The sequence below is a fragment of the Cariama cristata genome, unplaced genomic scaffold (genome assembly GCF_000690535.1).
Source record: "Cariama cristata isolate BGI_N322 unplaced genomic scaffold, ASM69053v1 scaffold526, whole genome shotgun sequence".
NCBI lineage: Eukaryota > Metazoa > Chordata > Aves > Cariamiformes > Cariamidae > Cariama > Cariama cristata.
This window is the reverse complement of record NW_009622434.1, coordinates 1-27863: the sequence shown is the minus strand read 5'-3', so window position 1 is coordinate 27863 and position 27863 is coordinate 1. Positions and strand designations below refer to the sequence as shown.

General features: G+C 40.5%; 1 protein-coding gene across 1 annotated transcript in view; it reads right to left on the bottom strand.

Annotated features, from left to right (window-relative positions):
* RYK (receptor-like tyrosine kinase) overlaps nt 1-26792 on the bottom strand; it is a gene marked incomplete at its 5' end in the record, with an annotated part of 30454 nt that extends 3662 nt beyond the window's left edge. Inside the window, 6 exons of the mRNA XM_009702309.1 lie at nt 1754-1913; nt 5323-5432; nt 7222-7354; nt 9442-9511; nt 23962-24048; nt 26627-26792. Coding sequence (XP_009700611.1) covers nt 1754-1913; nt 5323-5432; nt 7222-7354; nt 9442-9511; nt 23962-24048; nt 26627-26792 — 726 coding nt within the window. The remainder of the gene's footprint in view (nt 1-1753; nt 1914-5322; nt 5433-7221; nt 7355-9441; nt 9512-23961; nt 24049-26626) is intronic.
* Nucleotides 26793-27863: the final 1071 nt, after the last annotated feature.

The window sequence follows — 27863 nt, the reverse complement described above, 5'->3', positions numbered from 1 at the left end:
AAAATACCCCCTTAGCAGGAAGACACAGATCATAAGGGCAAGTGGTTTACTATTAATTAGCACTCTAATTACCACAGGTTGATCTTCAAGGACAAGCTCATGTAAGCCCAAGAACAGTCTGTTCTGATGGGCAGGAAGCTGAGCAAGCATGGTAGAAGGCCATCATGGATGCACTGACTAAGCTCGGACGCTAAGGTAGGGAAGAGAGGGTGGAAAACAGGAGAAGGCTACTTGAGGAATACAGGGAGAATGCATCGGCATGCCGGGATGGAGCCTGGAAAACCAAAGCTCAGCAAAGTTAAACAACTAAGAAATGCCTATAGAGAAAAAAAACATTTTGACTGCACGGAAGCCAAGTGCGTACACACCAGACCACTGTACCAGAGAGGGTGCATCCAAGGGTGCTGAGGGAGCAGGTTGAAGTCATTGCAACGCTGCTCTCATCGTCTTTGAAAGGCCACCACAATTGGGGAAGGTTCCTGACAGCTGGAAAAAAGGCACCCTCTTGAAGAGATGGGATCCAGGGAACGACAGGCCAAGTAGTCTAACGTCAGCTCCTCCTAATGTTAGGGAGCACGATATACTGGAAGTCACTTCCATGAGTATGAAACAAAGGTGTCTGGCAACAGCCAGCATGAATTTATCAAGGGCAAACTGTGCCTTCTTAGCTGAGAAAACAGTGTTAGTGGACACAGAGCGTGCAACGGATGTTCAACCTTGACTTCAAGCAAGGACTGTGACATCATCTTCCATAGCATCCTTATAGCCAAATTAGTGAGGTGTCGACATTAAAGTGGTTGTAACTGCTGGACTCAAATTGCCGTGATCAGCAGTACCAGGCCAAGTAGCAGCTGGTTACTAGTGGCACTGCTCAGGAATCAATACTGCTTTATCTTCATTAACAACCTAGGCTCTCGGAAAGTTTGCGGATGATGCCAATCTGGGCAGAGTGGCTGACAGGCTGGAGGACAGCGTTCTGCAGAAGGACCATGAAAAGCCGGAGAAATAGGCTGAAAGGAACCTCAAAATTCAACGAAAGGAAACAAAGTCCTGCATCTGGGAAGGCATAGCTCCGTGCACCAGGATTGGGGCTGACTGTCTAGAAAGCGGCTTTGTAGAAAAGGCCCTGGGGGTCTTTGTGAACAAGCTGAACGTGTCAGCAGCACGTTCCTGAAGCAAATAAGCTAGCTGCGTTCCGGGCTGTGTCAGCAGAGTGTAGCCAGCAGGACAAGGGAAACTATTCTTCCCCTCTTTTCTCTATCTGAGGGACTGCAACCAAAATACTCTTCAACTTGAGGCTTCCCAGTTCAAGAGAATACACTGACAATTTCATCTGTTGATCCCAAATTCAAAGCCCATCTCCCAGAGAAAATGTTCGCAAACCAGCACTATTTCTTTGCTCCTCAGTGGAGTCTGGATCACGTTCATTCAAATAGCAGACAAGTCCCAGTATAGACTGCTCACTGAATTTAACTGCCTTTTCTGCTAACACTACCAAGGAGAACAGGATGCAACAGACAATTTTGCCGTGCAAGAAGGACCTGCTTGACCTTTAAACTATCTGCCACAAGCAGAAAATGCAGGAAGCAGGCAGACAGATGCTGTTCTGCGCAAACCACTGTCATCTGTTCAGTGCCATGATTCTCCAACTGCTGAAAAAAAGGTTTTAAAGGGGAAAAGTGTCAACAATAGACATTTACAAAATGTAAGGGGGGGAAAAAAAAAATCAAACCAAACCAAAACCAGAACTTACCACATCACTAGCACTGGAAAATTCATTGTTAACCAGGCTTTCAAGAGCCATCCATCGAACTGGTCTGTTTTCATTATCTCCCAGGCAATGGTAGTCCATAGGAAATAGGTCTCGAGATAGCGCGTTGTCTGTAATCTTAACCTGAAGTGCATCGTCAATGCTAATTTAAAAGAACAGAAGTATTTAGCAAACTTGGCATTACAGTTTTACAAAGAAATATTTATGCTCAACCTTAAGTTTCAGACCTGGGATTTAACTGAGGAACACTAATCTCACCATCAGCATTTCAAAAGGACCAGCATTCTTCTAGATCAAGACACACTTATTCTGTCATTACCAAATATTATCAAAGAACATATTTATTCTGCGTTAACAGATAAGCAGAGAAAAATCAGCAGAGTAAACAAAATTAAACATTTACAAGTGCAAAAAACCCACAGTTAAAGCAAACAAACAACTCCCTTAAATTTTTCCTGCTCCCTTGGAGATTGCCTTTCAGATCAATTAAATGAATTTTTGCCATAGTATCTCTGTAGCAATAATGAGCCAAAGATTTAAGCAAAGCAAGATCTAATAATATCTTGTTAAAGCAAGCGATATTATTTGTGGCCTAAAAGCTTGTCTCTAATCAAGCAATCCAGTAAGATATTATTTATTCCCCTCAACAAGAGATATTCATCCTAACTGCTGTCAGAAATAGGATGTTGGCTAAAGGAAACTTCCTTTTAATCAACAAAAGATGACTCAAAAAGCACACAGAGCCTACTGATTTTTCCCACCCCCCTCTGGGAAGATAACTGATATTCTTTTGAACTTAAAAAACCACATGTAATAAAGTTCAATGTTGTCATAAACAGCTGACTTCAGAATATGGGTGAGATGTTGGTTTTAACATCTTACGACAAAAACATAGAAATAACATTGGGTTAGGGGGATTGTAACAAAATGGTGTTTGCTGTCTTTTCATTTTGGCAAGTATTTCTTTATTTTGATGAGAAAAATTGAATAGAAATGCTCAATTTGCGTGCTTCCCGCACCACTATCTCAAGTACCTTCTCATTTATCCCATTTCTATGCACTTTCATAGTTCATTCCCCCGCAAAATGTATAGACCAGGAAATTCCCATATCTAATCACTCATAAGAGTTCAGAGAAATTCCTAGAAGTCCCATCTCTAAACAAATACACTACGAAGGGTAATTTCCCAGTGATTAGAGTGCTCTGACTTGTGTAATCCATACGCCCACTCTAACTGGACCCAACTGTGCCACAGGCACTTGAGACCAAAAGTATTTCCTCCCTTAACAAACCTGCCAGGACCACTACAATCCTGTCTCTCTTCCCAAAATTAGGGCAGAGGTACATAGGTCTGATACACTTCATATCAGCTCCTCCCACCCTTTCACCACACAGGAATAGACCTGGGGAACAAAGAGGTGGCAGAACAACAAAGCCCTTCAAGGGATCCTGGCTACTGGCACCTTCTTTTTCTCTTTACAAACCTATGGCTAGCCCAGGATTTCCTGCACTGCAGCACGGATCAGTAGATGCTCAGCTCCTGCCTGCATTCCCCATGGAAAAGGAGTGCCAGGCGCACCACGAATTGATTTTTATTGTCAGCACTCCGGATCACAGATACATAGCAACCAAAGTGAAGCTGGACTTTGTTCCAGGAGGGCAGGGTCAAGCTGTCGGGACTGCAGACCCTTCGCAGAGCAAGGCTATTAATTCACTGCACAGAAATGGGAGGCTGTCACAAGGGAAGTTTCCCCGGTACCGATACCACAGGATATATATAAATACATACACTACAGGTATCACAATTGCTCAATACGTTCACCAGAGTGGAAAAGCAATAGAAACTAGGAAGAGAGTGTCTAAGGAATTCTATCAAACTGAGCATCCTTACGTAGCGCAAGAGCCAGGAAAGAGTCTGCTGGACTGGCTTGGTGGCATCAGTTCAGAAGCACAAGGGATGGCTTCAGGGTAGATCCCACTGCTCCCTCCATCCCAGTGTTTGCTACACCAACAGCGCCTGGTGCCAGAAAAGAATATCCTAGGACAAGCATGAGCACTTAAGCATCTCCCAGTTTTCTCTCTCAGTCCCTGGGATGCAACATCAGAAGCTTTGCTGGTCCTGCTTGGGATGTTTGAAGAACTGGGCCAAAGACTGCATCTGAGAGGACCAAGTGGTTTTGTGGATAGAAGCACAAGGGACAAAAGTTGTAGCAGTAGTGACCGCTGACAACCCTGAGGGGTTAGGTAGGGAGGGAAGTCAGTCCAAATTTCAGGAGCAGCATCTATCCTCGTGTGGGGAACGTGACTCATTTATTGCTGACTATTGGCTATTAATCATTGAGCCAGACATGCAGAGCTCTCCTACAGACACCAGCAGGATGGCCCCAAGGCAGACCCTACACTGGAAGAGCATGCTGTCCATGAAAAGTGCAAAGACAGAAACCGGGTTTCCACTTCAAGGACGACGTGGGAACAATCAAAGCAAACCCCCAATCAAACACGGTTACAACAAAGTGGTTCAACAACTGTGCCTTGAAGATACTGGAGGGACTGAGGTCTTGAGGATCCTAGGAGGTATTTCCAACATATTACTGGAAAACATGTTGGCAAATAAGGAAAAACACAAAGGTGGCAAAAAGTTGAAAGATGGAAGCCAAAGAACAGTAACTGAGATAGTAACCCAGTCACTCCTCCTGCCTGGGCAACTGAGAAACCTGAAGATTTGGGAGCGTGCTCCAGTCTTGACACCCTTTCAATTGCAGAAGACAGGGCCTGAACAAAGCCTGTAGGTATTGCTAAGGCAAAAAGCCTCTCAGATTCCTCGTAATGCATGCCCCAAGGTCATCAAGAAGACATCGGCAGCAATTCTGAGAAACTAACTATTTTATCAACAATTTTTTCATAAAACAGACACAAGAAGAATCAAGCAAATGACTAGACCACAAAGTATTTTATTTTCTTCCAAAAATAAATGAAGCACTGTAACTGACGGAAGGCAAGATGTGCATTCATCCCACGTGATCTGATGATGATGTACTGTTTCATAAATGAAATTATTTATGACAAAGCAGAGCTCATCAAAAATCTCAAAATCACCTCTAATAGCCAATTTCAGGTCAAAGACTTTATCTTCATCAGTAGTTCAGTAACCACATTAGAGCTTACTTCATTGACCAACAACAAAAAAAACCAAACCTACTTCATACAAACATCTATCCATTGGTAAACAGCCAAAGATATTCCAAGTTTCTATTAAAGTTTAAGGGAAACTTTAATATTTTTCGAGCCTTTGAAAAAATCAGGATAGACAAAACCCAGCAAAAGTATTTACGATGAGGATATTCTGCTTTCTTGAAAATCATGCTTTCTGGTTCACCCTATGTTTAGAGGAAAAGAACTTCACTGACAAGACTATTCACCTAAAATTCAGAAAAAACCCAAAGAGCGGTATGTTCTGAAGGAGAGATCAGGTCAATTGGAGAAAGTCCATCCTAGCCCTAGCTACTGACCTAACATGACTGCACAATGACTCTACCCCGTTTAGTACTTACACACAGTTTCTAGCAGCCAGGTCTTTGTGAATGACCTCCCGTCTGGCCAAATAACTCATTCCACAGGCAATCTGAATAGCCATATGTACAAGATCCTGCTGGGAAATTGCCTGGAAGAACACAGAAGAAAAATCACTGCAGAACTGCAAGCCCTGTGCTTGCTACGTTAGTATTTTCGTTCTATTCTAGTGACCCTTTCCCTCACCTTTAGGGCTGATGCCTTCTAGTAGCATGTTACAGACACTCCCACCTGTTGAAAAACTTATGAAGACTCCTTATTTTAATTTTCAACTTTTTTTTTCCCCCTTCCCTTTTTTGACATGCCAGGGGCAAATGTTTCCAATTTGCAACTGCCACACTGCTATACAGATTTTCCTTGATTAGTGGTGAAGGTAGACAAAAATGGTCAATTTTACCCTTCTTACCATACTTTTTTACACTTTCCGTTTCCCCGGAAACCAACTCATTTTCAGGCAGCAGAGCAAAAACAGCACTCAAAATTCTTGTTGCTATTTATTGCTGAAAACTAGTATCAAAAGCTGTCGCTCCATCTACCTTTACAACTTCACAGCCCTATATAAATTCAACCCTTGCACATATTTATACCGCAGGTTCGCTCTTCGATTTCTACAGTGTTTCAGAAACTTCAGTATGTAGGTGGACACGCTGAAGTTGCAAGACTGGCGTTAAAATAAACCAAATATGAAGTTAAAACAGTAATAAACCAGTTTCTTCATTAACAGATTGTTATTAAGAACAATAACCATGTATTATTTCAGAAAACTCAAGAGTTCGCTTCAGGTATTTGTAGAAAAGTTCAGTCTTAAAGTAAGTATCTAGGATGCCAAATGCTCCATTTTTTGATAAGTACAGTCATACCTATTTACTAAGGGGCAACTCCTGTTTGGCATAAGAGAGATTATAAATACCTTTTCTGCTTAAATTCTTAGAAACGGGTAATTGGTGCATTGCATAGGCATTTGTAACTCAGATTAAGCAGCAAAACAAGTAAAATCAAAGCTGAAAGATCCTAGCAGCTTATCACAACAATTAACAGAGGTAGGTGGTCCTTGCTAGTTTGAAATCTGGTACGTAACAGGGACAATTGCCAACAAGATTTCATTTTGTGCTGGATTTAGCCTAAAGACAGAAGTCAAACCAAGGTGAAGTCGAAGAAAATACAAGGCAATCCTAACAAGAGGGATAGTTGTAATACATATACACATCCACCACTAAACACTCAGATTTTTAAAAATATGCAAAATATGTTCTCCTCCAGAAATATTTTCTTTCTCACTTCTCATGATATATATGCAACAAGTTCCACTGAAACACAGTAAAGTTGTGAATGCTGAAGAGCACCCACAGCAGTAAAAAAAACAGATTGCTTCCTTTAGTATCTAAATAAATCCAGTTATTTTATTTAATAACAAATCTATTGCAGCACCATAAAAGTTTACCAGAAGTGCTTTATGCTTACTATAAAATAATTAACTACAGTAAGTAAAGGGATGATCTACTAATTATACAAAAGAAAAATCAGCAGGTGCGAAATTTCTCCATACAATTTTCCCCTGTGTATTCTAACTGAAATCCACAATCACACACCATTTTCTCTTTTTTTTTGAATTTTTTTAAGATGTATTGATATAATATCAGCTACTGCCCTAATCAGAGTTTAACTCAGCTTCATGCCCTATGAACATCCACAATAAACACAGCCAAGAATGTTTTCCTTGTATCAATCAAGACAAACACTTGCTAAGGAACCTGCTTGCCAGTTCTCTCCTTGTCATAACAGAACAAGTGAATACCACAACTATTTTTTTAAGGCATATACACAGATGACAAACCAAGTTGAAGTTTAATGGGCAAGAAATCACAAAATTCTGAGTGTACCTGAGGATTGTTGGCCTCTACCAGCTTGCACTGTCGCAAGAATAGTTTAAGGTTCCCCCAGTTCATGTACGGCAGCAGCACCATTGGTTTCTCTCCCTCTTCTATACAGACATGAGTGATAGGTAGCAGATTCCTGGAAGGCAGGGAGAGAAATTCCTAAGTCTTTTACGAAACCGAAATTTGATAAATAAAAAATAAAATAAAACAAAAAAATCTTCTTGATCCCTAAACACAGTAAGTGAAAGTAATTCACTGAAGAAAAGCGTTAACCTGGCATTATGAATATCAGAGCACAAGACCTCCAAATATCTGAAGCCCTAGACACAAAAAAAGAGAGAGATTTGAGTACTCCCCCCATTAGGGAGAACCCTCCAAATTTTTTCACTTGGTCCAAAAGGGCTGAAATAAATTTCCGTGAATATAAGTTATCATTTATATTAAAAAGTGATATATCTTCAACTTAGAAGTGTATCATTCTAAATGCAACTATAGATATAAAATATATAGCTTCAATACAGAGCGGTTTTAAAAAAAAAGTCAAAACATCACATTTGATTCACTTCAAAATGACAGAACAGAAATTTTTACTTTTGAATCAACTAACATTAAACTGCACTTTAAATGCAGAAGTATCTCAGGAGTTTTACCACAGACGTTTTAGAATCATAGAATCATTTAGGTTGGAAAAGACCATTAAGATCATTGAGTCCAACCATAAACCTAAAACCTAACACTGCCAAGTCCACCACTAAACCACTTTAAAGCTCCCGTCCAACCCTCCTTATGGCTCAGGTAACCCCCATCCTGCATTGTTTCTAAACATCTTTCTATCATATCAACATCGAAATTTGTAGAAACTTGAAACAAACTGGTTATAGAGCTTCAATTTTCCATGAAACGTTTTTTTAAAAACTGTATCTTCTATTGAAAACACATTAGTAGGTCTTCACTGAGTTATAATCATTTTTAAAAGGGAACTTTGAAATCTCCTGTTCTTAACTGAAGATGTCCAATAGTCAGGTGTCACACCCATGAGCTCTACATACCCATGTAGTTCTACCTACGATCAAGACAAAGGTCCCAGCCTTATAAGCAGTGTACAGAAGAAAAGCTTTTGGGACTTTTTAAAGTGTTTGACTTGTAAAAGGGAGGATAACAGCTGATTTTGAATGATGAGAGGGGGGTGGTTTCATTTTGTTTCAATTTTAAGTATGTTTCCCCAAGAACCTGCTGCTACTCTTAATACAATCCTGTATTTTAGGCAAGGTCTTAACTATAACACCTCTGAGAAAAGCAACTTTTAAATGCACTGTAGAGCTAATAATTCTGCTTGAACTATTTTCACTTCCTTCATATTAGCAGTAAAAAAAGGTCAGTTACCAGTCTAGGGACTTGAGGATGAGCATAGTTTTCTTCTTACCTGCATCCTTGCCAGTAATGAAGATCTTTAAGGCCTACTTCAGCCTTTAATCCAAGCTGTAAAACTGCCACTAACTCAAGCTGTTTGGGGCATCAATTTTAAAAAAAACCTTAAGCCATCACCCCCCAAAACCATGCCATTAATTCTTAAGGAAAAAACCCACCAGTGATGTTACGATGCCATACCAGGACAAGATGTGTGCAAGAGTCTTAAAAAAAAGCATTTCCTTGTGTCCATGCGGGACGGTACCTAATCACAGTACTTTTCTATGCCACGTAGAAAATCATGAACAATACAAATCAGATTAGTAAATTATCTAAACTGACAATCGTCCTGCATATAGACTTATTCTCGTCATATCTAAGATCCCACCACATTTAACATCTAGCCTGTGCAGGAACCAGCGTAAATCAATACGTGCCTGCAGCACCTTTATTCTGTAATAACTAAGAACATATAAATGGAATATCTACCCATATTTCACTGTGAGGCTTGGAACACCAAACCAAAGACTTTCCCCATGTTCCCACATGCTGCTACCATATGATTTTACAGACTGTGCAGCTAGGAGAAAAGCTTATAAGCACTCGTTGCAATAAGAAGCAGATCTAGAATTCTGTATTTGTATTTGAAAGTGACACAAAAATAGTTTCAGCTCTTTAGGGCTTAAAAAAAAATATTTTAAACATACAATTGCTGAATTTTGAAAAAATTGTTTCTTCTCCCCCTAGGTAGCTTTAAACACAAGTATTTTCAGCTCTCACAGATAAAAATTTGCTTATAAACACTGCTTAGCTTACCTGTGATGAAGTCCTCTGAGTTTACAGCTTTCAGTCAGCATCATTGTCACCTGTACCTCTGAGGCTTGATCTAACAAAAAAAAAAAAACCAAACAAGGAACCTCAGATATAACTTAGGAAACAGATGAACATATTAATTAAAATTTGGTCCAGGTCTGCAAGTCAGTTAAGCAAGTCATTTGAGCACAAACAGGACTTGTTTGCCTACTTTTTTTAAATGGAATTTAAAAACCTCCAAACAAGTAGGCCAAGTTCTAGGGCATATTTCTGCTTAAACAAATGGGCTGAAGATGAAAAAGGAAATAAAACACACTCCAGGTGCTGACAGACTGTACTTTTGCCACTTCCTGACAGCTTCTGGGCAGGGATGAACCGCCTGCACTAGGCAGCATGGGTCACATCCTGCACATGGGGCCGGTGCTGCTGGCAGAAGGGAGCATGCCGTGTGTTCCCCAAAAGCATAAAACACCAGTTCACTGCTGAATTACCAATACAGAGTTCTGCAGACTACTGCCATGCTGATGGAGACCATTTATTTCTAGATTTACTTATTTACTGCTCTCTACTTGAAACACTTGACTCTTGGTAACCTTAGAAATGTTTACTGTTCTCTTCCCCACCTTTCAAAAAAAAAAAAAAAATAAAAAATCACTGCTGCCAGCTAAAATTCAAGCATGTGTGATAACTCCAGTAACCCACAGCAATCAGAGCATCTACTGGGCAGAAGTAGAAGTGTTGCCTGTAACCCATTCCCCATAAATATTTTTGTGTTTGGGATGTTTGGTTGGGTTTTTTCCCCCTTCTGGTGGCAAGAAGCAAGAGGGAAGCTCTCACAATCCCACCCTCCTCATACCTGGGTGTATTTTCTGTCCCTCCTTCGTGCTAGAACAAGTACCAGTGTGCTTAGGCAGCAAGCTAGCACAGGAGAGAGCCCAGCAAAGGCCAATCAGTTTTCCTTGCTGCATTAGGATGAATTTACATATTACGGATGAGTCAAATCAACGTTTTACTGCCCTAGGAGGAAGAAGAGGAGAGAACTCATCTGCTCTTTTCCCCTTTTCATGGTCTTACTCTCCTCCCTGTAACAGCTCTGACACCCTTTCCTAATTGAACTTTAACCCTGCAAAAGAAAATACGACTTTTGACCGAGGTAAGAGTCGTGAATGTGGTCAGTATAGACGATCATAAGGCAGAGAAAGAAAGCACAAAGCCCAGAGGGAGAGCATGGCCTCCCCGTCATGGCAATGGCAAGCTAAATAGATAGGCTCTAATTATCATGCACAAATTGGCATTTAGCTTTCCCGATCTGCTGGAAGTGGAGACAGCTTCAGGCACAACACAGCTCCTGCCTAAGATAGGGTTCAGCAAACCAGAAATCGCACAACTCAGGAACCCGTGAGCCACAAAACGTCGGTTGGATTGAGAAAGTTTCCCTAAGTCAGGGAAAGGAATGATATCCCGAGGCAAACTGCTTCAAAGGCCGCTTTACCACCTTGGCTCAGGAGAGATTAAAAAGAAGGCATGAGCTCCCAAAAGCATACAGGGACTCAAAAAATGAAAAAAAAAAAAAAGAAGAAAAAAAAAAAGATCAGAAAATGGAGGTTATAAATGCAGATCCAGGTCCCAGCCAGAGGCATTGAACCCTGAGCACACTTGGAAACCCCTAAGGAGCATCCCTGCCTAGACCCTGTACAGGCTGGAAGGACCAAGATCACCAAGAGCCAAAATACCACGCTCTAGAGGAGTCTAGACAGAAGTGCCATTAGATTAGTGACATTTATGGCTGTGGTATATTATAGGATGCATCAAAATTGTGCATTTCCTTGTATGTATGGGGGGAGGGTACGAACGGGTTCTTGCAGCGCAGGAGACATTTAAGTAATGGTCAGTTGAAGCCTCTAGTTTGTACTCCAACACACAGAGGCATGAGAAAGAGAAGTCCTACCTACCGTGCAGCAATAGCATTCAAGTGTTTTATACGTGATGAACTTGATACGTAGCAGCTGGACTTCAAAACGCTTGTAAATAACTAAGAAAAACCAAGGTACCACATGAAAATGAAGTTCTATAGCCTTCAAAAGGCTTGTAAATAAGTAAGGAAAATCAAGGTACTACATGAAAATGAAGTTACATGAATGGCTGAATCATCCAACTGTTATAAAAGGCAAGAAGCATTAAAATTAGAGGTGTAAAAGTACATTGTAAGAAGTTAGAGGAACTGCCAGCAGGCTCCTGCTGCACAGCTTCAGGTTTAAAAGCATTAATTACTAGAACTCGAATACCGCAACCTCTTCAACCCAGCATACGACAAAAGGAGGAAAGCGATTACTAGGTGTGAGTTTAAGCTGGTTAACTCACTTATACGCTCTTTGGCCCTATGCTTGCTTAACTGGTTTGCTTTTAATTATAGGAGCTGCCATGCAATAATTTGAAGCTCTAAATCAGAGACTATTTAAGACTGGCTTTAAAATCTACAGAACAAGTTCATCTGGTTTGGGCAACGCACCTATTCATCTCTTCACGCTAACGCTCTAAGAGATGACACTTCTGCCAGTGCCTTTCCCTTTCCATCACACTGGGTGTTTTTCAGCAGGTCACAGCTATGTTTTATTGTTTTCAGCTCAGAGACACCACGATACAGTCGTTGAGCACCCAAAATGACGATTGACTCCCATTTGAGTATATACGGAAATCTAAATCTTATCTTGTGAAACAGCCCCAGCATCTGCATTGTGTTTTCTTATCAATATTATTTCCTTGTTTTCTGTATGGAAAAAAAACTTACACAACACCAACAAATTCAACACATTCAGAACAAACAATAGCAGTACAAGGCTAATCCTCCTCTAGCTTAGACTGGTGCCAATTTAGAACCACCACACAATTTGATTATTGTGGTTTTGTACTAGATATAATTCAAAGCAGAACATAAATCACCACTCCGAGTGATTCTAGTCAAAAGGGGCTAAAAAAAAAAATACCAAAATAATGCTACTGCAACAGTCCTCATTGCAATTAGACTTCCTTTTTAGGTCATTTTCTTTAGTTAACACCACAAAAAGTACATTTAAACCAAGTGTCACATTTAGTAGATTATAACCACTTTTGCGCACCCAACAGACAGGTCTTCAGAGATGAGGAAGAAGATGATTTCAGTAACAATACATTTTGTTGTAGAGGATCTGGTGAATCTGACCATCCTGCGCTAAAAACCCTTAAAAGCAATCCAGAAAATCCACAGCATTTCTGGCTTTGATACGAGAAATATGCAGTCCCGGAGCAAAGCCAGTGACAGCTGTGACCCAGCAATTCCGGCTTGGTGAGACTTTTTTATGAGGACAACTCAGGTGAATCCTACAGATTTCATTTTCCTGCCTGGGCCAAAGTGTAATCCTGTACGGAAACCATCTATCAAATCTCTAAGCATTACATGTAAGCACACACATGCGGGCATTTTATTCAAAGAATTATTTGTGTGGCCACACAAAACGAGACCTAGGGAATGATCTTGTCAAACACACAAGAATGCCCACAGGCTTCTGCGGCTCATTTTTTCTGTACCGGATCTGTGAAGTCATTTGATATGAACACAGCCACACACACAGCTAAAGAGGGGGAAATGGGGGGGGAAGCCTCCCACGGAGCCAGAAACCTCCTAAATTAGAATAGCAACTTAAAGCCATAACAGAGGAGGCCATAGTCTAACGCATACTAAATCTGTACATGAGGAAACAGCCCCAAGCTTAAGTCAAACACTCCAGGGCAAGGCAACAAGGGCTTGTTGCACAACTTCTTCAAAGCCCTAAAAAAAAGCTAAACTTCCCTCTGAGATATTAACACTATTTGTGATTACGAATACGTCAGTGCTCAACAATTCCTGCAGTTGCAGCCTGACAATCATGAGGTGTAGCCAGGTCAGCACTTCTTAGCCCTGAAAGAGCACCATCTATTTTCACAAGGCTATCATGCACCAACAGTTGAGTAAGTGAACAGTAAAGACTTCAGGTCACATGAGTTGAAAGAAAGATTTAATACCCAGTACTAATTCTAGATGTTCAATTAGGACCAAAAAGGTCCAACTTTCAGAAGGTGCTTAAAAATAAGACTCTTTGAGATAGATGTAAACGCATTCCAGAACTAGGAAGATGCTTTTCAAGCACTGGTTTTACCCTTTCTGTGCCAAGAGCCTAGCTGTGAAAGTCTACCCTAAGGCACAGAGCAAGAACAAGCTAGGATTTCAAGAAGCTTTGATATGGTTGCAAGTTTATCTCATGCTATTACATTATTTGTATATACCCAGGCACAATGGGGCTCCTGGCATTACTGGTTTTATATACGAGGCTAATCTCTCCACACAATTCTGGCAGGTATTACATGTGCTGAGGCGCTTCCTGGTTCATGGGGAGAAAGAGCACCTATTTGATTTTTACCAACTTCTGGAAGTCCATCTGCAAAACTGCAGTTTAAAAATCTTTCTTGATCACCACTCATCAGTCCCATGAATCACTGTAACACTCATCTGAATAAAATCTCTGGGAAGTTTTGCGATGACACTAACATTGCAGCAATTTGCTTGCCCCAAGACTGGGCACTCCTAACAACTGCAGATCATCACGCTCCACATTTCACTAGGTGGTAGTATATCGGAAAAGAGTCACTCCACACCTCAAATTACTTACCAGAGATGAAAAGCAGCAATTACCTGGCTATTGCAGTGGGTTACCTGATTAGCTGGATGGCTTTCAAGAATAATATTTTAAGTCAGACCTCCTAGAATCTCAAAATAGCAAAGTACAGCATTACAACTTAAAGACTTCAGATTGTAGCACGGTCACTGAAATCTGTTTCTTCAGACAAAAGACAAAGCAGAATCTTAAGAGCAATATAACCAATGGTTTCAAAATTGAAATAAGCCATTCCAGAACCTTTCATAGCCTACTATGGGCTGTAACACACAGCAATTTCTTTCAGCACTCCTATCAGAAGCAGCTCCACAAACACTACAACTAGGAAGTACGTTCCTGATAAACATGTTTCCCGACAGCAATATTTAAAAAGAAGTTTTACCTGAAGCTTTTCTCACTTTTGGACCATTTGTAACGTCTTGTTCCCATGCGAACTTTCTTCTGTCTTGTATTGCAAGCTAATATTCCCCAACATCAGAAAACTTACACAATTCATTTTCTATACGGCTACTTGTTTTCACAAAGCTTGTATTATCCTTATTATCTTTCAGACCTGTGGGCTTTGCCAAATACACTGTGACAAAGTCCACAAGCTCAAGTTATTGAAGGGTGAAAAGTATACAAGCAGGCACAACAATCATAGACTATGTCCATAGGAATTGAGAATGTAGTACTAGAACTGCCCTAAATGTTCAGCTTCGGGTAAGACATGTTCCCTAGTATCAACACATCCTTTTTAATTACTGCTGCTTCTGCACAGCAATTCAATTCATCATGTAAAATTTCTCCCAAGGCAGAATTCAATCCCAGCTCAAAGAGAACACGTGCCTGAATACTGCTTTAACCCTTCTACACAAGTCTTTGGTTTTTGGAAAAAATTCAACACTTGAAGACTATCCTGAGTTCACGTTTGTTGTACATGACATTTTCAATGCTGTTAGCAGACATTTTCAGAACTTTCCTTCAATAGAAGGATGAACTGCTTAAGGAATGCAAGTAGTCATGATCCAATCTGCCTTTTTTATAGGTAGAAAGTAAATACACAAAAACATTTACGCTTTAAAAGTTCAAAAGGTCCTAACACTTAGACAGTGACAAGTTACCACAGATGCCAATAGCCCATCCGATGGCTTTCTGCCTACCACAGAAGTGAAGGAAAAACACCTTGCTCCTGTTTGGTAGCTCTATTGCATATGCAAGTCCAGATAGCCACAGAGGCATTCAGGTCATGGCCATACTTTCACACATCTCAACACCTTTCTGCTTTCCGAAGCAACCATGCATCCTACAGAATTCAAATCTCCGGTATGTTAAGACATGCATATACAAATGACAACATAAGGAGGTTACAAAATAGGCCGCTATGCTTAGTCTTGTAAAATTTCAATAGAGCAGGATTTCTCCTCCAATCTTAATATCCAGGCTATTTATATTGAAAAGTTTGTTTCCACATCATAACCACATAAGTTTATTTTCCAAAGCTAGGCAGTTCACATTTTCAAATCCAAGCCTAATAAATTCTGGAAGCGATTCAACATGACACTGCTAAAAGGGGGAATGCTGCTCTGGTTTGCCTACGTTAAGAATGCACAAGCAATTTTAAACCACAGAAAAGGGCAGAGAGAAGCACGACTTGGGGATAGCGCTATTTCCCTATATAACAATAGTACCAGAATCCAAGTAGCAGCAGCAAATAGCAAGAAGTAAAAGGCTCTTTGCTCAGTAATCCATTTAACTGAAAATGAAGCTGAAAGTGTAAGTAAATGTGAACTGAAACTGGGGAGGAGAGACATAACTGGTTTAACGTTTCAAAGACTATCAACTGCTAAAGGACAGCAGTTAACAAAACTGAAATACAAGTACAAAAGCATATTATTGTAGATTATGATTTTTTTTTTCCTGCAGAAGCATATGGAATAGCAAATCTTTAAGAAGTACAGTACTTTGGACATCAACCTCTTAGAGCTGCTACTCAATTTTTTTAATGTATATTGTACTATTTTAGGTGTCTCAGGATATTTTCTTTAGGCACTATATTTGTCATTCAATCCTAGTTCATTTTAAAGCTGATATTCGGATATTTGTTACTTTTCCCTAATTCTTGAAATTCAAGTATCTTCCTTTATGAAGATGCTTAAGAATTTAGCTCAGACTAGAAGCAGCTCTTTTCTTGAATTTTTTTTGGATTAACTTTCTTCTCAGAAACAGGATCCTGTACTCTGATTTTGGGACGTTAAATACTTTTAACAGTTAACTGAAATACTGTACATTTAAGGTATGAACTTAAACTTACAAGTATTTTCACAAGACAGTGCTTTTAAGAATGAACTACCCAGAATAGTAAATCCAATGCAATTTAAAAATGGTACCTTGGGAACAACTGTGTATGCTCCAGGTTGTGGTAAATTATATGTCTAATATGAACAAGAAACCCTTCAACTTGGTTAACACAAAGCTTATTATACACATTTAAGTCACTGAAGTATGCCTATTTCTTTCTCTTGCTTTGCATAGCCTAAGTTTTCAGGATCTCTATTTCTATACCTCCTAACTGTAATGAAGTCCTAAAGGGTCACTGACTTGCACTCGGCTAGGTCATAAGCAGGCCAAAAGAGACATCGCACGAATGAAGGCAGGAACAGGTCTGCGCGCTATGGACAGTTAAGTCCCACTTGTTTTAACATACAACATTTAGTATCTAATAGGTTTCTTTGTATCTACAACTCAATGCAAACTTGCACTGCAAAGCACATGCTTTGACTTGTACTAGAGAAGTCTTGCGTACTACAAATACTCTGAAGGCAGTTGTGGTCCTGAGATGTGCCAGATGAATTCACGGTAAGGTGCTTCTCCAAGGCTTCCATTACAGCATCATGATCCATATTGTCTATATGGGTGCACTTTGAACATCTCCTCTTAACTAGATTACGATCAAATAAAAATTTTAAAAAGTATAGTGTTAGAGGTAGCCAAGAATGCTGAAAGAGTCCTTTAGTGACCTACGATGACATGAACAAAACTTAAAGCTTTGTTAAAGTAGGTAAAATTATGAAGTCTTAAGAGTTAATCTTCACTCACGCTGTGACTTTGTTTCCAGTGCTTTTCATGAGTGCTTTGTTTTCAAACACTCCTTTCTTGTACATAAGAAAAATTTTAAGTGGTTAGAAAAATTAAATGGAAGTAGTCAGGTTATCTCAAACAGCACGATCGGTTGTTTTTAACAAAAACGTACCTTGGCCAGAACGCACTAAATGAGTCAGGGCTCTGCACCACTCAAACTCACTGTGTATGTTCCTGGAATAATACAATTCCATTTGTTCTGCAAAGAATTTTCTCCTTCACAGGAAAAGCACCATTAAACAATGTGTTCTTTAAATCAAAGGTGAAAACTGTGCGTTTTCTTCCTCTTCTGATGTAAGATGATCTAAATGACTCACAAGAAAGTCTATTTCATGCCATATAAAGGCAGAAGAGATCTGTCAATCACTGGCAGGAGATGCAATGCCAGCTTTGAGAAACATGCCAACTGAGACACTTCCCAAAGCTGAGTGTGATTGGAAACCTCCTATCGGAAAGTGAAGCATTACAACTTCATAAAACAATTCTACTACAAAGCAAGAAACACAATGAAGAAAGAAAATGCCAGCTAAGTCTCTCATCTTTCTAACAAAGAATTTACTGAGGTTTTGTCGATCCATGGACTCCAATATCCAAATATAGTACAGACAACGTATTCTTGTTCTTACTGGTAGTGAGACGCACATCCTTAATTTTCATGAATGTCCATTTAAAGAAAGAACAAAAAGCAAATTATTCATAGGAAAGTCTAAGTGTAAAGAAGCTAGAACTTTGACAACGATGACTAGCAAATTAATATGCAGTAAAACTGTAAACTGCAAACAGAAAAGAACTAGAACTTTGACAACGATGACTAGCAAATTAATACGCAGTGGAACTGTAAACTGCAAACAGAAAATAGCAACTGGACGGCCAACAGGAAGGATCTAGAGAAAGTACAAACAAGTGACTCCTTTCGCCCAGGGCTTGTGATCTTCATACTCCCAAAGTTATTAGAGCTTCCAGAAAGCTACCTCTAATTTTACCAACTGATACCCATTTTTTTCTTTTAAGCTCTCCTCTTTGGCACAAAGCGCTGCAGATAATGGAAGGCTCAGGTATCCGGATGCACTCTAAAGCATTAGATGATACAGCATTAAAAAAAAAAAAAACAACAAACCTACACACATTATAAATTAATGCATTTCATGAACATGCAGGTGGAAGCTTTGTCACTACCCAGGGCATGTTACAACTTTTCCCTGGAGCGTAGTACAGTTAGGCGAAAGAAAAACCTCTTCTAGGGGATCTGGAGTGACCTTCCGGCACTCAGGGACAAATTCTGCCTTCAGAGTATATCTTTGTAAAAGATGTGGCGTGGAGATTTCAAGAGAACTCTCTCCAACTTTTCAGTCATATCAATTTACAAGCTACTGAACAAGTGATCAACTGAACTGGCTGAAAAGTACTTCAATGACCTAATGAACGGTTCAGATGAAAGACCCCAGACAAATTCTGTGGCGTAGGAGAAACTAGTCAAATAATGCTAAACAAGCAAACTCCAATCTATGTGCCTTCTGCACTGATGTTGTTTTATTAGAATCAAATTTGCCCTTTGAAAGTCTGACCTAATAGGTCAATCCCAGCTTGAGAAAATGGGGAATATAATACGTTCCTGGAAACTAGTCTCACACGCTCTCTGAATGGCCTCTTTCACTTAGAAAAGTTTCTCAGGACAAAGGTAGGCAGGTCCAGGGCTTCTCAGTTTTTATGTATTACCGATTCCTTTAATAGCAGATCACTTCAGGAGGGAGAACAAGTACCAAGTTCAGAAAAATCAATGCTTTTGGATTTCAGTCAGCACTCTTCTGGTTTATAGTAATGCTCAACGCCTTACAAGAGAGTCAGAAAACATCAGGGAAGGAAAATGGGAAGGGCTGCTGCAGTTACTGCCATAACCAGTCAACCATCTTTGCTTTTTGATCCTTTGGGGAAAAGGATCAACTCCGGGGAGAGATAAGAAGGCAAACCGACAAGGCTGCAAACACACTCCTCTCAGAGTGGGAAATACTCACAGATCCAACTATTGTCTGATGAGCACATCAGCCACAACATTCATCTTCTCTGGAATACGAAATGAGAAAACTGACAGCACATTCTCCTCTGTCCAATTTATTAGAAAGAACCCATCTTGAAAAGTTATTGATCCTATAATACACTAACAACTGAAGGAGGAACACAAGAAGAGATCCATTAGGACAGGCACCTGCTATTGTATGTATGGCCTCACCTTTCTTCACAGGTTTTCCTAACGAGTAGTATTCAGAAAACACTGCTTGAATGGCACAATAACCCTTCCTTGACATCTTTCCTAGTATAGCAGGCGTCTTCTCCTAAAAGCCAAAGTACATGAGCTGCCCATGGCACGAGGAAGCCTTCCAGTCCCATCTATACTACTCATTGGGCTCTCCTGGGTATGTCCAGTGGATAACCAGTTACTCCACTAGCTTTACTACTCTGCACAATGCAAACTTACTACGATCAATATAGCTTGCAATGGTAACACTCAACGCAAAGTGACTCGTATGCCAGTACAGTGGTGTTATTCTGTATGGGTAAAAGCTTACATCCAGTGACACAATAGACAACTGCACTAACTAAGTTCACGTCTAGACAAAGTTCCTAGGTTGAGGAAGGTGATTCTCCACCTCTGCTCTGCCCTTGTGAGACCCTACCTGGAGTACTGCGTTCAGCACTGGGGTCCCCAGCACAAGAACGACATGGACCTGTTAGAGCGGGACCAGAGAAGGGCCATGAAAATGGTCTGAGGGCTGGAGCACTGCTGGTATGGAGAAAGGCTGAGAGAGTTGGGGTTGTTCAGCCTGGAGAAGAAAATGCGCCAGAAAGACCTTATTGTGGCCTTTCAGTGCTTAAAGGGGGGTTATTAGAAAGACAGAGAAAGACTATCATGGCCTGTAGTGACAGGACAAGAGGCAACAGTTTTAAACTGAAAGAGGGAACATTTGATTGGACATAAGAAATTTTTTGTTGTTGTTGTTGCAGTGAGGGTGGTGAGGCACTGGAACAGCCTGTCCAGAGAAGCTGCAGATGCCCCTTCATTGCAAGTGTTCAAGGTCAGGTTGGATGGGGCTTTGAGGAACCTGATCCAGTGAAAGATCTCCCTGCCCATGGCGAGGGGGGTGGACTAGATGGTCTTTAAAGGTCCCTTCCAACCCAAATACGATTCTATGATTCTAATATTAAATTCTTGTTTGGGCACAAGTGTACCGATCATATTTGCCTTGTCCAGCTGTTTTCCTTCCAAAAGGTTTCTTCTATTGGCAATTCCAGATTTAAAGCCATAGTGACTACCCTAATGTCAAAACAGTCAATGCAATGTCTTTAGTTTCTCAAGCTCTGATCCTGGTGAGAAAGAGGTGTTTTTCCTCTCAAGAGGGTTATTCTTCCTCACAGCACCTGCTGAAAGAATTTCAGTTCACATCTTTCAGAACATCTGAAACACCCTATACACCCTCCCCATTATTTTCTGTCATTTGGGGTAGCACTGGACTTTATTTTATCAATTTCAGAGCACACTACTAGTTAAAACAAGACAGTTCTGGAGCAGCTCATACTTTTTTGGGGGGGGAATAACTTAGCTATGCAGACAAAGCCCTTCTTCCTTGTTTCTTTTCCATGACCCTCAGGCTCTTTCTTGCCTTCAGCAACAGAGATACTTAAGTCAGTTTAATAGTTCTCATACCCATCTCGCTTTTGTGGTCCTGCCCTACTCCTGCGTTTGTGCCAAAACAGCAGTGTGTGTGTGGTCACAGAATGAACAAGATCAACGAAAAAGTCTGGTTAAGACAGAATTTTTGCAGGGTTTTTTTTTTTCCAAGCAGATCAAATTCCCAACTTATTACATGACCCAGATGCACGCACAGCTATCACAGCCAGGGTACAAAGATGAAGCTGCTTAATATTAGCACCGTAAATGAACTGCTGTAAGGAGAAGTGGGGATGTTTATCATTATTTTCCTAGCAACGTTCTGCTGCCCAAACCAGTATTATTTCACAGACAACTATCAGCAAAATCTATTATAAACTTTGTCCATATAGATCCTTTTTTAAGCTGAGAAATTCTCTACAGACAACAATTATGTGAATACCATTACTCCCTTAAGATCATGCTCCAGTTCACTGCAGCCAGCAAATCTTTCACTCCAAAGGGAAGGGCTAGAGAAATCAGCATGTGCACTGTGTCAAAGATACAAGCCACTGCAAGGAAGAAATGTGGCTTTAAGAGTGGATTGGAAAACCCATTTTGGTAAAGCAATTAGGTAAGTGGTGATGGTAGACCGCTAAATTAAGCTCTGTTCTCACAAATGTTGCCTTCTCGTTTAATCCAATGCTATAAAAAGTAAGCACGCTGCAGTAGTGCTGTGCAGACGTCAAACTGCCCTAGCTCACAACAATTCTGGGGCTCACAAGAGCTGTAGCATTTATTGACTCTGAATTAGGGCAGAGAACCACCAAATAACACAACAAAGGGGATCACAGATTAAGGCAACACTGGTGAATGATGCCCCAAGTTAGACTGCCTGATCAAACACAGAGGAGCACGAGGCTCACGAGATATGGGATTAAGTCTTTTGGAAACTGTATCAAATAAAAGCAAAATGACAGTCAGAACTGTTTGGCAGGGAGGGGCAACACAAGGGGACAAAATTCAGGAAAAGTTCCCAAAAGAAGCATTTTTTTTTTTTTTAATAGAGGACACTCCTTTGCTTCTTGCTAGAAGTCACTACAAGAAAATACTTGCCTTTATATAAAAGGACCATTACTTTTGTTAAGGCTGTGACTACTTCAGCAGACACAATTCTAGCCACCACCATCATGCTAAATGGTAGCTACCAACATCTTCCAAAGGGGCAGTATATCTACTCTTCAGAAGTTCTCTCTGGACTCAACAGGGAGGAAAAGTGCCATAGAATGAAAGCGTACCAGCTCAAAGGCACTCCTGAAGACATCACGGAAATTACCTTGTGACTACGAGAGTAACCGTCACTCTGAATCTAGGAACGCCCACGAGGATGTGCAAGAGAAAAGAGCAGGAAAGGCGACAGCAGTGAATCCTCCCTGTTCAGCCCTCTCTGAACGCCATTAGCAGAAACACAAACAGTTGTTCCACACCACTGATCAAGCTCTGCTGGCTGATTCCATGCTGAGACAGATTTACTCACAGGTTACCCTCCTGCTGCTCACAACGCAACACTTCACTGTCTGTACCCACCCCACCTTACAGTTCAGCCACACCAGGCTGACCAGGAGGTAAGGATTTGTCAGGCAGGAAAGGAGGCTAATTCCACACTGCCCAACAGTTCAGCCACACCAGGCTGACCAGGAGATAAGGATTTGTCAGGCAGGAAAGCAGGCTAATTCCACACTGCCCTGCTGATTACTCAGTTAGTACCTGGCTCATAGTACTGACAAGTTGGACCTTATTAAGGTCCACATATTTTGGTAGAGCAGCAGACACGGTATCGGGCACTGACCTGTCTTCACCACCAAAGCACACCATCCTGCTAGGCCTACATTAAGAACAACGTGCAGCTAAAGAATGCAACAGCATCCATCCCAAACTGCCACTTCAGGCCACTTCAAGAAGTAGGGACCTCTTTTTTAGCTATTTTTATTCCAAATCAGGTTGACCTTAAGAAATTCCTCCCCTTGAAGTGAGCGTGTTTTTCTAAGTGGCTTTCCACAAACTTTTTTATTATTATCATTGCAAGCATCTGATTGTGTGAGAAACACACCAAGAAGGTTGCTTTCTTTAAGAAATACTTCTCAAAAATGGCACAGAATACATGGGTAGCAGAAAGATTCAACAACAACAAAATTTAGCAGCTTCACCAATTTCCACCTCCCTCTTTAAAATTACTAACTTTAAAAATTACTAGCCAGGCAAAAAAAAAAAAAGTTTAAATTCTTACAGAAGCCTATTTTTTTTTTTTAAAGAAAGAATTAAAGACATTGTAAAATGAAACGAAGGCAATAATACACCCAATTGGAAAAACAAAAATAACTGGTGAAGCAACTACTATACAGGGAATTCAGCAAAACTAAAACTCTGGTGAGCTACTACAGAACTCTTACAATGATGAGCGTAGAAGAAGGGATATATGTAATATACATGTAGGGTATATGTAATATAGTTTTCATCTCTATTTACCTTGTTGTTTCTTAAGTCTACCAATCACGATTTCAATCACTCCAACAATGTATTTCTTGAACAAAGATGGTATATTTGTATAAATTAAGTTCTAAATGGTGATTCTCATGCCTAAGTAGCAAAGTTTAAGAATGGCAGAAACTATGCCCTATCTTTTGTATAGCCACACATGTTTATAAAATATTTTTAAGATGCATTGCAGGTGCCTTTTTCAGCAATTTGCAGGGGAGAAAGCTGTGGATGGAAAGAACAATGACACACTAGGGAGAAAAAAACATGTAATTTTTACTTAGACGAATAATAAGCAAAAGTATTCAAGACACAATAACTGAAGGCACTGGTGGAGAACACACGCATTTTTCTTCCATATAAGATTTCTCTTCTCTCTGGCTGAAGGCAGCATCCAAATTGCTTTTGCTTTTTAAGCCACAGCCATTTGCATATTTTGGGGAGGAGGGGTTTGTTTTTAAAGACAGATTTGATACACTCAGCATGCACCACAATCCAAACAATAGGACACAAAACCACTCCTTTGTGTAAACATACCTTTAACAGTTTTGACAAAAACTTGTTTCTCTTTACTAGGGTCTTTTTCTTCTATTAGAATCCCATGGAAAATGCGCCCAAAAGTGCCTATGAAGAGAACATACAATCAGCAAATACTATGTGGTTAAAATACACTGAAAACATTAACAGAATTTAATACCTATTAAGAAAACACTACCTTACAATGTATCAGCCACAGTAGAAAGTTAGGAACAATAGCAGTTATAGCATAAGTCCCAAATGCCCTATTAAGTCAACAATGCATAACCCAACCACCTCTCCAGTACTAGGTGGATTCAGAACTATATGCAGTAAATGCTGAAATTTTTAGGTAACTAAAGCTTAGGGGGACAAGCATGAGAGTGAACTAAAGGTAGCAGCAGAATGCAGCTAAATTAAGTATCAATACTGATGATGGGTTTATTTGTGGCAGATCAGCTGTTGTCAACTGTCTGCACTAAAAACTCCAGGTCTATCCTTTTCTCATCCAGCCAGTCCCGGATTTTCCAGTCAAAACAGTTCTCAAAGATGAAATTTTTTTGGAAATGTTTACAGGGAAATACTGGTTTCAGCCAACTAGCACACATGGAACAGTTTGAAAAAAACAGTATCACATTATTCAAATGTTTCACCTCAGCTGGAAGGTTTTGGGTTTGTTTGGGGTTTTTTTCCAGCCTCTCCAAACTTTTTCCATTCACAAAATTTTAACGATGCTATTTGCAAGAAGAGGAGCTACACTGAACAGCTGGAGTAAGAACAATTACAGCGTGGTAACGCACACAGAATTAACTTTTTATACAACTCAGGTTGGCAATGCTTTTCTGTCACACTATTACCGTGGCACTAATGCGTGTATCATCTTCATGCAGTCTATTCATATGTTACCTCCCTTTCCCATTGATTTGTCCCGACTGATTAGATTGAAAGATCTTTGACTGTCTTAGCCTGGTTGTACATCTTCTGGCATGAAGTGTGGGTCTCATTTGGCTTCTAAATACTTACCAGGGACAGCACAACATTTCTCCCACCTGCCCTGGGATTACTGTTAACGTCTGCTCCATTTGCTAAAGCATAGCTATTCCATTAGAAACTTTTTTTAAAGATGCCTACGTTTTCATCTTACATCTAGTACAATATGAGCCTGAAGCAGGTTCTGAAGCAGGTGCTGCGCAAGCCCAGCAATAAAAAAAGGCCCCTACGGATCCCTCGTCCTTTGCGCACTCTCAGACCTGGTGCCTTGCGTTTTCCAACTGGTTATACCACAGCAGAACCATAATATCCTAAATTATTGAAATGTTACAGCAGGTTAAGTTATGGAAGCTACTTGACGTTTATAATGAATCTCTGGCCAAATCCTGTAAAATATGTTTAAGTTCCATTGGCAGCACTTAGGAATTCTTGAACATTTTATTCAGATATTTCTATTATTCACTTCTCCTCTGAAGTTTTTTTGTTCTTAGATGACAGAGGCTCAACTCTGCTACGATCATGAACGAAAACTGATGATGGTTCATCAGGATCTGTCTTCTAGTCCTCTGACTAACTTTTGAAGGTTCTGACAGACTCAAATAATAAGTGGAGTTCAAGAAACAAGATCCCAGTATTAACTGGGTCCACACTGCATTCAACAACCATTTAAGCTGCATTTCGTGGAACAGGGCAGCTCTGTCACTCGGTGCTAAGCATCCAAAGCGTAGGTGCAGCACTGAGTCGCTTCTAGTCATCGGATGACTCCTAACATCACAGCTACAGGCAACAGACACTACAAAGGAACATAAAGCACGTCCCACATGCAAAGGAAGCTTTCTGCAGAACCAAAATTAAAGTTGAGCACAAAGCTACCTCCTTAGAGACTTAGAGGCATACATTAAATGGGGAGTGTTAGCATCCTCCCATTGTTTTTCAGACAGCAGTGCAAAGCATTTTGCAGTTCTGTCTCCAAAGGATGAGTATCTCGGATCTTTAGCTTTGGAAAGTTTGATGTCTCATGAGGCTCAGAGAACACAGACTTGAAGTTGCAGCAATAAAGATTAATGGTTAAAAAAAACCACCTAAACATTTACGCCTATTTCCCAAATTGAATATCAACAAGGAGCAATTAATGTTGTACATGAACACTTCCAGAGTAAACATTAAACAAGAGAAAATAATCAGGTAATCTCTAAATTTGTCACATCAGAGCTGTAAACGTTGCATCTGCTGATTAGATTTCCAAATCAGAAGCTATCCAATTGAGACGACGAGTTTAGACAACTGAGGTTTTTGTGGGCTTTGGGATTTTCTCATTTTTTTCTTTGTTTTTTAAAGAGCTCTCCTGCAGTAACTTACAAAAGTGAGTTACTTTGTCACCTACAGCCCCAACTGATTACCTCATTCCTCAGCCATCTAACCCTTTCTTTTATTTAAATGACCAGATTATTAAGACAGACAAGCTGAATGATTTACTGAGCACGATTAGTGGCTCCCCGATTCTAATGAATTCTGGAAACTGCTTTCCCCACCCCTCACGCCCCAAATGCAAACATCATTCATCATTCTTCTCTTCCACCAAAGTTAAGAAGATCGGAAATGTCATCCATGATTAATTTCAGAAAAATCTAGCTATAAAAATATATATCTATATACATCATGTTACAGCCAATAAGTGTCTGAGTCCTGTAAATACCTTCTTGGAGCACATCTTTTAGAGTTATCCTTTCCCTGGAGATGGCTATGTCCTTCACTTTAGCTTTTGCTTCCATTAGAGTGACACTTTTAAGATCATTCTTCTCGATCCGTAATGTAGGATAACCTGAGGAGCCAGCAGAGCCAAACAAACCAATATAAATACCCTTATAAAGAGAACACAAGCACATTGCTTCACCTCAGCACCACCTACAGGTATAAAGACATGCAAGCAGCATGTATTTAAAAAGATTATGTATTAATCTTAAAAAGATTATAGTATTGAACCACAAAAAACACAAGAGAAGTCACGTGAATACAATCACCTGCAGGAAAAAAAAAATCACAGAGAAATTCTATATAGTGTCATGCGATCAAATCTCATTAACACCAAGTAAAGAAGACTCCTTACATACTGAAGCTGATTATCACAACACTGCACTTCCCTGACAGCAATAGTAACGGTAATAGCAATAATAATAGTAAGATCAGTTGTTCTCCAGGTACCCAGCCCCCTGAGCTGGAAGACAGGGGAGAGCGGAATGAAGCCTCCATAATCCAACGAGAAATGGTCCGCGACCTGCTACACCACTTGGACACACACAGGTCCATGGGGCTGGATGGGATCCACCCAAGGGTGCTGAGGGAGCTGGCAGAAGTGCTCACCGAGCCACTTTCCATCATTGACCAGCAGTCCTGGCGGTTAGCCAGGGAGGTCAGCAAATGTGACGCCCATCTACAAGGAGGGCTGGAAGGAGGATCCAGGGAACTACAGGCCTGTCAGCCTGACCTCGGTGCCAGGGAAGGTCATGGTGCAAATCATCCTGAGTGCCATCACGCGGCACATACAGGATAACCAGGTGATCAGGCCCAATCAGCATTAGTTCATGAAAGGCAGGTCCTGCTTGACTGACTTGATCTCCTTCTATGACAAGGTGACCCACTTAGTGGATGAGGGAAAGGCTGTGGATTTTGTCTACCTAGACTTTAGTAAAGCCTTTGACACCATTTCTCACAGCCTTCTCCTGGAGAAACTGGCTGATCATGGCTTTGACAGGTAAAAAAATTTTACTGGGTAAAAAAAATTGTCTGGATTGCCAGGCCCAAAGAGTGGTGGTGAATGGAGTTAAATCCAGTTGGCGGCCGGTCACAAGTGGACCACCAGGACTCAGTATCAGGGTCAGTTCTGTTTAATGTTTTTATCAATGGTCTGGATGAGGAGATCAAGTGCACCCTCA